Source organism: Ammodytes marinus (assembly GCF_949987685.1).
Source record: "Ammodytes marinus genome assembly, chromosome: 11".
Lineage (NCBI taxonomy): Eukaryota > Metazoa > Chordata > Actinopteri > Uranoscopiformes > Ammodytidae > Ammodytes > Ammodytes marinus.
The window spans coordinates 2,059,441-2,073,798 of record NC_137215.1 but is presented as its reverse complement, the minus strand read 5'-3'; the positions used below and the strand labels follow the sequence as shown (position 1 = coordinate 2,073,798).

The window sequence follows — 14,358 nt, the reverse complement described above, 5'->3', positions numbered from 1 at the left end:
TTTAGAGTCCACAATAAGTGATATGCATAGCAGTAAAAGTTACAGAATTGACTCTTAACACAATCGACTTCTGACGTCTGAAACACGTGGTATAAGCAGTCGGTACAACAATCACAGGGCTGGTTTAACACTGTGGCTCTATATCTAACTCAGGCTACGAATGGCGATCATGAATAGCCTATAAATTCTATCTTACAGGGTAGGCAGCGCCCAGTAATAATTAAGGATCAGGGGAAGAACTTATTCAAGAGGACAAAATTGCATTGAATGTGGAATTCAAATGTTGGACCGAACATACAAAGTACGTTCAACTTGAAAAATGACAAAAATAATCATTAAAAAATTACAACCGATCCTGATTCTTGTGTTCTAAGCGGGTGGCTGGTTCAATATAAAGGGGGGAAGAACACCATCAACTGAAAGCAAACCACAGTCAGACTGAAGCTATTTATAAGATTGAGTGGAAAGACAATCCCCACTCCTGTTAGAGTTAAACTAAAGGAGCACAAGAAAGTGGAAGCTAGAACATTGTGTGTGCGGTGCCAATGCCCTCGAGCAACAACAGACTTTCAACAAGTTCAGACACAATAGGGGAGACATTAAGGCTGTGTGCTTGGAACATTACTCAACAGTTGAATGGATAAAATATATTTGCAGGTTTTTGCGGCAGACACACTAACAATCTCAGAAAGATAAAGTAAGCGCTCACCATTGTTATTATTTGACCCAATTCATTGCAACAATGCGGTTAAAGTTGTTATTTTATTTTAGTTTTAAACAAGTCCAAACCCTGGTTAAGTTTTGTGGAGCTGACAGGCTTAATCAGGCTTTGTGTCAACTCGTTTGGCAAGGGCTTGAATTTAATGTAATTGATGAAAAAGTTACGCACTATAGCTTTAAAGTATATACCGTACTTAAGGAAGTGTATAGGTGTCAAGTGTCAAATGTGTTCATTTTGTGTTAACAGTTAGTTTCCCTTGTAAAGCACAACCCACTCTGATTACAATTATGCCTATTGACATTATATTAAAACTCTCTCTCCCTCCCTCACTCCTTTCCACTGACAATGTGAAAAAGAGGAAGTTTAGTTTGAATAAAATGTAAATCTAGTCTCACACTGCCAGACCACACTATAGCTAGCAGTACTGTCTGGCAGCACGCCAAAGTTTAGTTGGTGTAAGCGCTTTAGAAGCTGAGATTTTTGGGTTCAGAGTATTGAACAAAAACTATTGAGTGACAGACAGACACTGAGAATAAAAAGCAGAATAAACGAGAAGAAAGAAAAGATTTGAAAGAATGGCCGGATGTGTCCCGGAGCTGTTAAAGGCAAGGCAAGTTTATTTATATAGCACAATTCAGACACACGGCCATTCAAAGTGCTTTACAGGGGCAAGATTAAAATACATAATACACATTTGAAAAGTGAATGAATGGAAATAGAACATTTAAATACAATAAAATTACAGGTTAAAATGGAAACAGAAAAGTCTTCAGACTTGATTTAAAAGAGCTGAGAATTGCAGCAGACCTTTAAGTTTTCTGGGAGTTTGTTCCAGATATGTTTACGACATGATATGAGAATGAATCCAGTATGAGTGGTAAGCAGAGCACCATTATCTCACACCCGGACAGACACACATCTCCCTGTGCTGAAGCAGCTAAAACGGGAATATTCGGAACAAGCTAATGTGGCCCATTTTAACGATGTGAAAAAACTCAGATAGAAGTGTTGTGCATGTGTTTGTCTGAGACGAGGCAGACGCACAAACTCAACACAAAGGGTTTTGCTAATTTTTTGTTCTTTATTTTTTTTAGCATACACACACACAGGCACGCGAGGACACACACACACCTGTGTATGTGATACCAGTTTGTAAACGCTGCCATACTGAGATATAAAGAGAGAGTTTTGTGGAGCTTAATCAACTTTGTGTCAACTCGTTAGGCAATGGCGTGAATGTAACCGACCTTCATTCATATGATAAGAAATGTACGCACTATAGCTTTAAGAGACTATAAAATGCGACCAACAGTTCCCCACTATTCTATTCTCCCTTTAATCACAACCATCTCACACATTTAATTCTGTCTTATTACTGAAACAGAAACCTCCGTCTCACTGCGAGGAGACTACTGCACAGTTCAGCACCACGGACAGCTCCAAGCACATTTTAAAAAACCTCTTCAACTAGGAAGCTTTTTTATTGTTCCATTTTCACCCTTGGCTGAGTCTAACACCTGAAGATTCAACTCGATAGTGATTCTGGAGGCTTGGAGGTTTTCATTGATGCTGTTCTTAAGCTCTGAGATAATTGTGTAGCAGTGCATTGACTCCCATTATACACAGATGTTAAACCCAACTTAAAGGTGTAGTCAGTAACACTGGAGAACGCTTGTTGTCTAATTCACGTTTTGTCAAATACAGTAAATATTTCGTCAAGATCCACTAAAATGCCAGTGTTAATACAAAGCCTAGGCTCTGTAAATGGCAATGGCCGCGTTTCCCAGAATCGATCGTTCTTTGGGGCCAAAGAAGGGTCGAAAGAAGGGTTCGCCAAAGAACGAGCGTTAAGATACGGGTGTTTCCCAGATGGCTTCTTTGGTGCCTTCTTTGGAGAACGCGTAAGTTGAAGCGAAAGAGGCTCTTTGGTGGGAGCTCTCCACCGCGGTCGTGCTGAAACTGAATAAATCGATGCCAGGCGAATCGATCACCCACCTCTTTATCAGCGCATAAGTCACACACAGCGCCCCGTGGTCTCCCCCACACAGGTGGAATTAGGCTACGCATGTATCGTGTGTGTGTGGGGGTGTGTGGGTGCGGGGGGGGTGGGGGGGGTGTGTGGCAACAAGTGTATCCAAGTAGTAATCAAGCCCATTAGCGCATATATACCCCGTGGATAGGCACACACATGTGAGAGTGGAAGAAAGCGGCAGAAAAAGAAACAAGCGGGCACCGTCGTTTACCGCGGAGGAGATGGGCGTTAGTGGACGAGGTCTGGCAGCACCGGGCAGTTTTATTCGGGGGAACAAGGGGCAAAAAGAACATCACGTTGAAGAACCGTGTTAGGCAGGCCATAGCCGAAAATATGTCCCCCTCCATCCCATGTGGCCTGCGTGACTGGCGTGCTGTGAGGAAGAAGTGGCAGGAGTTCCAGAACCAAACAAAAAGGAAGAGTGCGAAGGTTTCACTAATCAATCTCCCTTCGTTGCAGGTGATGCAGACGCCCAGTAAAGACAGCGCAGAGTAACCCCTCCCCCATATGGTTTCAATAAACTACTTTGGTTTCCTTTTCAACCATGTATTGTGTGTATCATTTTGCATTGAAATGAGAGTGTCAAACCTATAGCAACAAAAAGTCCCAGGCAATTTGTAATTTATCTAAGCGTAGGTTAATGACGTGTGCGTATAGTGCGCCCTTTCAACAGCATTCCAGTGCCAGACTTTCAGGTAAAGCACTCGGACACTGCAGCAATACTCATAGTGTGCAGGACGTTACATGTAGCCTACATCTGCTGGTTCTGTTTATTTATTTCAGCCTTCAGGCCTGAGAGTATATGGGTGATGTGGTGGTTGTGGGTTTATGGTTTAGTGATCAGTGCTTGGTGACTGGTGGTAAAGGGGTAGGGGCTGGGGGTTGTTGGACCTCAGAAGAGGTTGATATGTTCTTAAAAACGCAGCGCAGTCAGAAGCTGCATCTCCGGGGGGCTGAAGGAAAAATTGCATGTGTGTGGAGACACCAGAGTGATCAGCCGTTGGATCTCCGCACGGCCGGGGCAGTCGGTACTTTGCCTGGACGGCCCGGTCTGATAGCACGAGAAGTGCCGACGCACGTATGCATTTATGTAAACCGTCTGGCTTCACGCACGGCGAGGCTGTTGTAATGCAGCCATGGTTTCTCACACGCGCGGACTTTGGCAACGCCTTTATAGCAGGTGGAGCCGCTCTGGATGAGGTTCAGCTGAGTTCAATTAAATCTGTTTCCTTGATATCTGTCAAATGCCACAGGGTTGTGGATGTTTTTTTATGTGTAGTACTATAAACTCACATGTGTGTGGAAAACGTAAACGTGTAATTCATTAAAACATTTTTTTTCTCTACTATTAGTTTATGTTTATTGCGCCAGGTCCGCATTGAACATTGTTTTATTATTTCGAAAAGTGGAGGAAATAAATTTCCCTGACGCAGCATGATCACTGACGATTTGGTCGCTAAGAAGGTTGAAAGAGTGGGTCAGCGCCGTCGTACAGTTCCATCTTAGTGAAAGTACTACTTTCGCTAAGAACGAATCTGGGAAACGCATTCTTCTTTCACAGCGTTCTTAAGAGCGCTCCAAAGTAGTACTTTGCCCAAAGAGGCTCTTAACGATTCTGGGAAACGCGGCCAATGTTGCTAGTTAAGGTGGGCCACCTTTGTTTACTAGTTTGCAGAGCCTAGGCTGTGTATGACATTTGTTCGAATTTTGTTTCAACTCACACACAGTACGGACAGGTAGCAGAACATGAGGAGATATTCACTGATATTGACAAAAAGTGATTTTGACAACAAGCGTTCTCCGGAAATGCTGACTCCACTTTTTTTTTAACTTTTTTTTATTTACGTGATGCAGGACAAGACAGGTGAAAGACATAACATCAGGTGAGGGACATGACAATTTAAGTGTTCACATTTAAGACAGAACGGACGAGACAAAAACAAGCATTGTTGTTGACAGGCTGTGTGTGTGTGTGTGTGTGTGTGTGTGTGTGTGTGTGTGTGTATACATACATATAAACAACAAAATAATAAATAAAAAATAAAAAATAAAAGATAAATCAGTAGGGGAGAGTGGCCTAAGTTGTGCAACTTTTTACTCAAAGTGATTTTAAAGTAAGGCTTTGACAGTTATGTCTCCAACTCAAATGTGTACATGTATTTCAGGATGTTGTGCATCCCTGGCAATAAAAACTTTGGATATGGAATAAACTGTTGAAGAAATATAGCTTTCGGAAAAAAAGTTGTCTTGATGCACAACTTGCCCCCGGTGTGGTGTAAGTTGTGCGGTTGGAGAGAATACCATGGGGTGAATTGTGCCATTGATATATATCTCATAAACTGTAATGCAAGACAAATCCATTAGACAATCACTTATTTAAGGTGTATTTAAAGTAAATAAAGTAAATAGTTGACAAAGATTGAAGGACAATTTTCTTAAACAAGGCCTAGCAGATCTAATGGTTTTACCTGCAAAGCTCACAATGACAAAGTCACCATCATCATCTTTCTGGCCATCTGAACTCTCATCAGTGGTGTCGTTAAGTGGAATTGAGATGTCACTCTCTTCTGAGCTACTGTAGACAATCACTTTCCTTTGGTGACCAGCGTATACAGCCTTGCCACTGGCACAACTCTCAGAAATGTACTTTGCACTAGTTGCTCCGTGCTTGTGGAACCAACTGCCACCTGACAAATGTGATTCCCCTACATTTCTGCCTTTAAATCAAGGCTCAAAACCCATATGTACACCCTGGTGTTTCCTCCCCATTAACTATCTTACCTCTGCACTACTATCTGTGTTTATGTGGATGTATGGGCTTTACGTCTTTTATTTTGGTTATTGTTATTTTACCTTAAATGTTTACCTACTGAATGCACTATGTACAGCACTTTGGACAGTGCAAACTGTCATAAATGTGCTTTTATAAATACATTTGACTTACTTACTTACTTATAACTCAACCAGGCCCTTTGGCACAAATCACCCCAATCCCAGAAATTTGTATAATAAGCATGATGCAGCAATTTAGGGCTGACATCGTGCTAACTGTATATACTCAAAATGTAGCATACCAAAGCACTAAAAGATGTGTCAAATGTTTTCGAACTTGTCTATAATTGTTCAGACACAATAATCAAAAAACCTTGATCATGGAAATTTACTTTGAAAGGCAAAACACAGTTTTTTGAGCTTAAATGAGCTTATATCTTATTCCTTGTGTCTCCCTTCTTTACAGGATGAGTCAAATGGATGGCTCTTCTTAAATATGTGGTCACATTTCCAATTTCTTCCACGGTTTAATAGAAACAAGGGGTGGCACAACTTCCAAAATGCACAACTTAGGCCACTCTCCCCTACTACTGGTGGGTGACTGAAATTAAGACTTTTGGAATATTTTCGAGCTAAATCTAACATTTGGAATTTGGTCAAAGATTATGTGGAATTTAATATTATATAATATAATGAACACTTTCCAACAGTACACTGCCTCACACGTAGCACCATACATGTAATGGTGTTATACCTAGAATGTTTGTAAGTTGCATATCATACAACAACAAGAAGCAGAGGGATTCCTCCCCTTTTGGCTATGAATAAATTAAAATTTAAAAACAGAAATCAATCCAAACTTAACTTACATCTGGGGCACCACCCAGATTTAACTGAGAAATTGATAGCTTACCTAAATCAGTATCATACATTTTACCAATTGAATTGATAATTAAATTAATATAAAACGTTACTAATAGCTAGTAGTTCAAGAGAGTTCTAAATGGAAGAGGATTGCAATGTTTATTCTTATGCAATATTAAGGAAAAACTAACACAACTAAAACACACATATTTTATTTACATAAAGTAATAAAACACACACATCAACTACTATACTAACTGATGACAGGAGAGATTGTATGTGACTGTGTGTATATATGCAAATGAGCCTGTCTTTCCCTGACACCTCCCTCCCTGTGGTGAGGCCCAGCCAAGGGAGGGGGAAGGAGAGGAGAGAAAAACTGTCTCTGCATAAAGGCAATTTAAATCAAAATTAATATTTACGTGTGTAACCAATAAGTTCAGTGTGCTATCAAAAGTATATAAACCCAATTACAATACAACAATGAACAGTCAATCAGTGAATATACATCTCTGATCTTTTATTTTTGTAAGTTTGTAATTCAATGAAAAAGCCAAAGGTATATTTTGCCATTATTGTTTGAAAACAGATTGTTAATATAAACTTGCAAGAAAAATGTACAATTTATTACAAAATACCATATAACCTGATATAGATTGGTATGTATATTGCCAAGTAAACAACAGCAATTGCAGACCCAACACCCCAAAACTTATATGTCTTCCGATAAAACAACAAAATCAAACTTATGTTAAATAAAACAGAAATTATTAATGTGTTTTATTTATGCCTAGTATACATCAAATAAGAATTAGGCAACACACACAGCTTTGGATAGAAATGCATCAGTTTTAACAAATAAAAAAGGTTAACTCTTGCACCCCCTTTGGACAAAAGCGGTAGTGTTTTTACTATGCCATCTACAGTTCAAGGGTGAGCATACCCATGACAAAAGCATACAGAAAAACAATATGAAAATAGCATTTTTTGCACTGATGTTACTTGTAATTAATAATCATCAGAGGAAATGTGACTGTTTCAGAAATGTTTAAAAGTTCCTTGTAGCACCTTTAAGATCTCTGTCTTAGACATAAATATTTAAGAATACATAGGGGAGAGTGGCCTAAGTTGTGCAACTTTTCACTCAAAGTGACATTAAAGTAAGGCCTTGACAGTAAAGTCCCCAACTCAAATATGTACATATATTTCAGGGTGTTGTGCATCCCTGGCAATAAAAACTTTTGATCTGGAATAAACTGTTGAAGAAATATAGCTTTCGGAAAAAAAGTTGTCTTGTTGCACAACTTGCCCCCGGTGTGGTGTAAGTTGTGCGGTTGGAGAGAATACCATGGGGTAAATTGTGCCATTGCTATATATCTCATAAATGCAAGACAAATCCATTAGACAATCACTTATTTAAGGTGTATTTAAAGTAAATAGTTGACAAAGATTGAAGGACAATTTTCTTAAACAAGGCCTAGCAGATCTAATGGTTTTACCTGCAAAGCTCACAATGACAAAGTCACCATTGTCATCTTTCTGGCCATCTGAACTCTCATCAGTGGTGTCGTTAAGTGGAATTGAGATGTCTCTCTCTTCTGAGCTACTATAGACAATCACTTTCTTTTGGTGACCAGCGTATACAGCCATGCCACTGGCACAACTCTCAGAAATGTACTTTGCACTAGTTGCTCCGTGCTTGTGGAACCAACTGCCACCTGACAAATGTGGATCCCTCTACATTTCTGCCTTTAAATCAAGGCTCAAAGTCCATATGTACACCCTGGTGTTTCCTCCCCATTAACTATCTTACATCTGCACTACTATCTGTGTTTATGTGGATGTATGGGCTTTACGTCTTTTATTTTGGTTATTGTTATTTTACCTTAAATGTTTACCTACTGAATGCACTATGTACAGCACTTTGGACAGTGCAAACTGTCATAAATGTGCTTTTATAAATACATTTTACTTAATTACTTACTTATAACTCACCTAGGCCCTTTGGCACAAATCACCCCAATCCCAGCAATTTGGATAATAAGCATGATGCAGCAATTTAGGGCTGACATCGTGCTAACTGTATAGACTCAAAGTGTAGCATACCAAAGCACTAAAACATTTGTCAAATGTTTTCAAACTTGTCTATAAGTGTTCAGACACAATAATCAAAAAACCTTGACATTGGAAAATGTACTTTGAAAGGCAAAACGCTGTTTTTTGAGCTAAAATGTGCTTATATCTTATTCCTTGTGTATCCCTTATTTACAGGATGAGTCAAATGGATGGCTCTTCTTAAATATGTGGTCACATTTCCAATTTCTTCCACGGTTTTCTAGAAACAAGGGGTGGCACAACTTCCAAAATGCACAACTTAGGCCACTCTCCCCTACAATTATAAATATATTGGTCAAACATCATATCACTGCTTTCTTTTTTATATCAAATGGATGACGGTACCTGCCAGTCTGTTATTTTCTATTTGTCTACATTCTCTTTCTGGTTTCATTCCTTTCTCTCTCTCTCTCTCTCTCTCTCTCTCTCTCTCTCTGACTGTGTATTTACATCTTGTCATTATTCAAACTATTGGCCTGATGACATCATTGCTGTCCATTCTGCAACAACACAGAGAGGCCAACAGCTTGTCTATGGCCCCTTTCCTCATGAAAATATACAGAACTAAATCTGCAAGAGGACTCAACTTCAGATACATTAAGGTCAGGTCGGTGAAGGAATCGTACACAACAGAATATGTTATAAATGCCAATACATATATGATGAATGGCAAAAACAACAGTGTATAAATGAGCAGCACCAGAACCAAAATCCCAACAATTCGTCGTTTTTCTTCAGAGGAGACAGAGATGGAAGCAGACAGAGCTTTGAGGGTCCCACCCAGGAAGAAGATGAACAGTGGGAGGGGAAGGAAGAGGAAGACGGCTAACAAGATAAATTGGACAAGTATTGGTACACATATTTGTAACGGGAGAAAGGGGACAGGAGGAAGGACCCAGACTAGGACACAGACCACCACAGAGATCTTGATAGTTCTTCTGAAGCGGTACCACAGTGGACAGGCGATGACCAAGTACCTGTAATACAAGAAAAACACATGGTCTTAGAGGAACTTCAGAATAACATAATAAGACATTGATCAGACATGGAAGTAGTTTAACACATAGACAGATAGATACCTTTCCAGGGCGATGCACACCATGAAGCAAACACTGACCACACCACCATATAGGTGAATATAAAAGAAGATGTAGTATATCAGTTGCTCCTCATCTGTCTTCTCACGGTAACGTAGTGCCTCCCTAACAATCATGCAGCAGAGCTGAAAGAGGTCGGAGATGAGAAGGTTGATGACGTAGATCGGAGCAACATTATCCTTTTGCACCTGCAGGAAAACATTTGCACAAAACTATTTTTAGTAAATCTGGCCCTGAGAGTTTACAGCAATCGTATTACGTCTTTGAGGTCACATGGACAGCATTGCTCTTTGAGCTAAATGTCCATTAGCTCACAATAACATAATGCAAAAATCTATGGTTACCAAATATATTGCATTTCACATGATCCTTGATTGGTTTTTGATACAAACCAAAAACAAATTATGCTGTACAAATAGTTATTATTTTCTTTGATTTGTAACTAACTGGTCACATAAATAGTTTAAGAGAAGGCTGGAAGGCAGCCACACATGTGGTTAGGACACACATTTAAATATAGTCAAATCTTCCTAAAAATATACAGGTCATAACAACTCTTTATCCCAAACAGACTGTACGACAGACACATTCTACAGACAGTAAATAAATCATTCTTGGTCATATGTACATACCAGAGAATAAAGAGAGTAGATGGCCATAAGGATCAGAGGAAGGCTGATAGAGATGATTATACATGTCGCCACATGCGTGATAAAATCAACTTTAGCATCATCATATCCATCATACCAGGCGGTGTAGTCGTAGGTGTAATTGTAGTCATATGTGTTATTGTAGTAGGTGTGATTGTAGTCGTAGGTGTTATTGTAGTCATAGTCGTAATTGTAGTCGTAGCCCTCGTACTGTGAGGTACCGGTTAAGCAATTGCCCATTCTTCACTGTGAGACCTGTTGATGAGTTTCAATCAAAAAATGAAACAATTTTTTTTTATTAATTTAACACTCTGTTACTAGTAACTACATTTTATTTTAGAGATTCCCAAGGTTGAGGAAAGGCAGCTAGACTAAACCTTCCAATTGTATTTCCTTTGGTTGTATCTGTACAATACTGTATACATGCATGAATACATTTTACCATTTGTCTTAAGTTTCCCTTTGTGTGTTTACATTATCACAATCAGTTGTTACTACTTTTCAAACATAAAAACAACGTAACTTTATTCTTCTTTCATGCTATAATTTACAACAACGCCAAAAGATTCACACTCCTAGTTATTTTTTTCTTTGAAATGATCTCTATAATATATTATCACAAAATTCCCATTTGAAAGCTACAAGACCTCACCTCACTTGAGTTCCTTAACCGATGTCTGATGTGTTGTCCTCTGCATCCAAACAGTGTGAGGTGATGACAGTTAGTGAGTACATGCAATATGTTCCTAGTAATATATATTTGCTTATTATAAGGAAGTGAGAAAGGGGGCAGTGCCACTCTTGCCAGCTACTGGGTAAGAGAGAGTGAAATACAGTGGAAAGACTATTTGCCTATTTCTAAATAAGCTCTGATGAATTTAATTTTAACTATTTCTGTGCTTGTGGATGAATTATATGTTGTTCTAGTATGAAATATGTGGTATATTAGAAGGATTCACATGATTTTATATTTCCTTTCTAAGTATCCTTATATGAATGCCAGCCAACAGACACACACATATACTGTACAGTATATATGAAAAAATAGTAATGAGGGGGCGGGGGGGTGTCATATTAATAAAATATATTTTTAGAATAAATTATTTAGGGGAGAACGTGGGAATGTGAGCCATCGGGTAATGTGAGACACCCCCTGTACCTAGGCAATGGAACACAGGTTTGGCCATGTGAGATATATGTTTTCAAGCCCCTCTCATTTCCCCTTGGCCATGAAAGAGAGGACCTCATGGTGATGTTGTAAGCATGTTTTTTTCACAAAAATTTATTTTTTGTATGTAAAAGTAAATTTCCTTGCTGTCAACTTAATCGATTGTTGTGCCAAAGCAAATTGATTCAGGTAGAAAAACTTCTATCATGCATGTTGATGAACTACCAACACATGAAACCATGTGATGATGATAACTGAAGATTAGCCTGATTTGCTGAGAGAGGTAGTTTTTTTCTCAAATTGTGGCAGTGGGGTAAAGTGAGACAAATGCTGTGGGGTAAAGTGAGACAGTGTCTGTGCCCTCTTTTAGTCAATCTATTATATTTGAGGTAGCAAGGAGACTAGTTTGAATAAGACAAAAGACAATGTGGGCTGGAGGTGGGGGTTGATGGTTGAAGGGGTGTCAGCAAGGGCATGGTTTGGCATGTATGTATGTGGGGGACAGGAGAGTGACCTTTAACACCAATAGACTCTAAGTAATATGTCTTTATTCAATGAATGATCCCAATAAAACAAATGCAGAAAAATATTAATCAAAGACTCAAAAGATGGAAAATGACAGCTGAGTCTAGTCCTGTGTTCTGAGTCCCAGGCTGTTCTAGCTGGTTCTGATTGTTCTTTGCTCTGACCCCCAGACACTAGCTGGCTCTAATGGTCCTGTGTTCTGACCCTCAGACTGTGTTTTAATCTAACTGGTTCTATCTGTCATTTGTATGTTAATTATTGAATATGAATTATATGGTGTATTTGATCAGAGTTACTTTCAAGTGTTTTAGAAAATGTTTTTTCTTAATTGATACTCGTCCGACATTACTTTTGGAATATTTGGTTTTCAAGCTAGCTGTCAGGATTGTAACTATTACAACATGTATTGTTATGGTAGTTTCAGAGTGGGAAAAGTAAGTGGATCAGTTTACCCCCTTGATTTCTCTGGTCTGTCTCGGTTTACCCCACAGCTGGGGTAAACTGAGACACAAAAAAGATGTATTTTTTTAAAACAATCATATTTTCACTGCCCTTTGTCATGAATAAATTCTGCTAATGCCCTTTTCTAGGAAACATCCTGAATTAATGGGAAATGTGTAAATTTGACTGATACATCATTTAAGCTCCCTTAGAGGGAAGCAAATGTAAAAAGTGTCTCACATTACCCCGTTCTCCCCTATACAAACCTCTCCAGGAACCATTCCCATATTGTGGTGGAGAGGTTTGTGTGCCCCTGTGAAACTGAGGGCTGTGTTTTCTTGAGCCTAGTGTTCCTGGTCTCCCAAGGCAAAGTGTCTCAGCTGAGGGGCCAGACTAAGAATGGTTCAAAAAGACCTCATGGAAATCAAGTCAGAGGAAGAGAGACCTTGCCAGGAGGAAGCCCATGAAGGGGGCCCGCTTGTCTGCCATGGGGCCCGGCTGGGCACAGCCAGAAGAAGCTACCTGGCACCAACCCCCGCTACAGCTGATGGGTCCACCACTCGTCAGAGGAACCGCTGGGGTCGGTGTGCTGCCTCACGGGGCAGTGAAGGACCACGACGGACCAGACCCGGGCGGCAGAGGCTTTGGGGACATGTCACCTCGCTGTGGGGAAAGGAGCCGGAACTGGTGCGGGAGGTGGAGCGGATTAGATCTGGTGGGGCTGACCTCCACTAACAGTCTTGGCTCTGGAACCGTACTCCTGGACAGGGGTTGGACTCTATTCTTCTCTGGAGTTGCCCAAGGTGTGAGGCGCCGGGCCGGTGAGGGGAAACTCACGAGCCCCTGGCTGGGTGCTTCTACTTTGGAGTTTTGCCCGGTGGACGAGAGGATCGCCTCCCTAGGCCTCCGGGCAGTGGGGGGGAAGACTCAGACTGTTGTCTGTGCGTATGCAACAAACAGCAGTTTGGAGTATTCGGCCTTCTTGGAGTCCGGTAGAGGACTCCATAGTTCTGCTGGGAGACTTCAACGCGCACATGGGCAACGATGGAGACACCTGGAGAGGCGTGATTGGGAGGAAAGGCCTCCCCGATCTGAACCCGAGCGGTCGATTGTTGTTAGACTTCTGTGCTGGTCATGGTTTGTCCATAACGAACACCATGTTCCAACATAAGGGTGCTCATAAGTGTACGTGGTGCCAGAGCACGCCAGGCCGAGGGTCGATGATCAATTTCGTGATCGTATCATCTGATCTGAGGCCGCATGTTGTGGACACTCGGGTGAAGAGAGGGGCGGAGCTGTCAACTGATCACCATCTGGTGGTGAGTTGGATCAAAGGGGGAAGACTCTGGACAGACCTGGTAGCAGAGTCGGTGCCCTGTGGTCCAAACGGGTGAACTGGGATCGTCTGGAGGAGGCCTCCATTCGAGAAATTCTTCAACTCAAACCACCAGCAGAGCTTTTCTAGCTCCCTGTGGAGGTTGGGGGCATTGAACCCAAGAGGTCAATGTTCAAAACTTTCCATTGCTGAAGCCGCGGCGGGGAGCTGTGGTCTCAAGGTCTTAGGTGCCTCAAGGGGCGGTAACCCTCGAACGCTGTGGTGAACCTCGGTGGTCAGCGAAGCTGTCCGACTGAAGAAGGAGTGCTTCCGGGATATCTTACTTCAGGAGACTCAAGAGGCAGTTGCAAGGTATCGACAGGCCCGAAGGAGAACGACTTTCGGTCGGCACCAAAGATTTTCTGGAAGACCGTACGGCACCTCAGGAGGGGGAAGCGGGGAACCATCCAAGCTGTTTACAGTAAGGATGGGACGCTGTTGACCTCAACTGAGGAGGTAGTCGGCCGGTGGAAGGAGCACTTTGAGGAACTCCTGAATGTGACTAACACGCCCTCTATAATAATAATAATGGATTGGATTTATATAGCGCTTTTCAAGGCACTCAAAGATGCTTTACAGGGTTCCAGGTTCCATTCAT

General features: G+C 41.0%; 1 protein-coding gene across 1 annotated transcript; it reads right to left on the bottom strand.

The window, feature by feature from the left end:
* Positions 1 to 8,967: 8,967 nt before the first annotated feature.
* On the bottom strand, positions 8,968 to 10,491 carry LOC307257530 (uncharacterized protein; the record flags this gene model as incomplete). The annotated part of the gene is made up of 3 exons (XM_080036792.1): positions 8,968 to 9,481; positions 9,584 to 9,789; positions 10,234 to 10,491. 3 exons carry the CDS (start codon positions 10,489 to 10,491, stop codon positions 8,968 to 8,970), a joined length of 978 nt encoding a protein of 325 aa, XP_079892918.1.
* Positions 10,492 to 14,358: the final 3,867 nt, after the last annotated feature.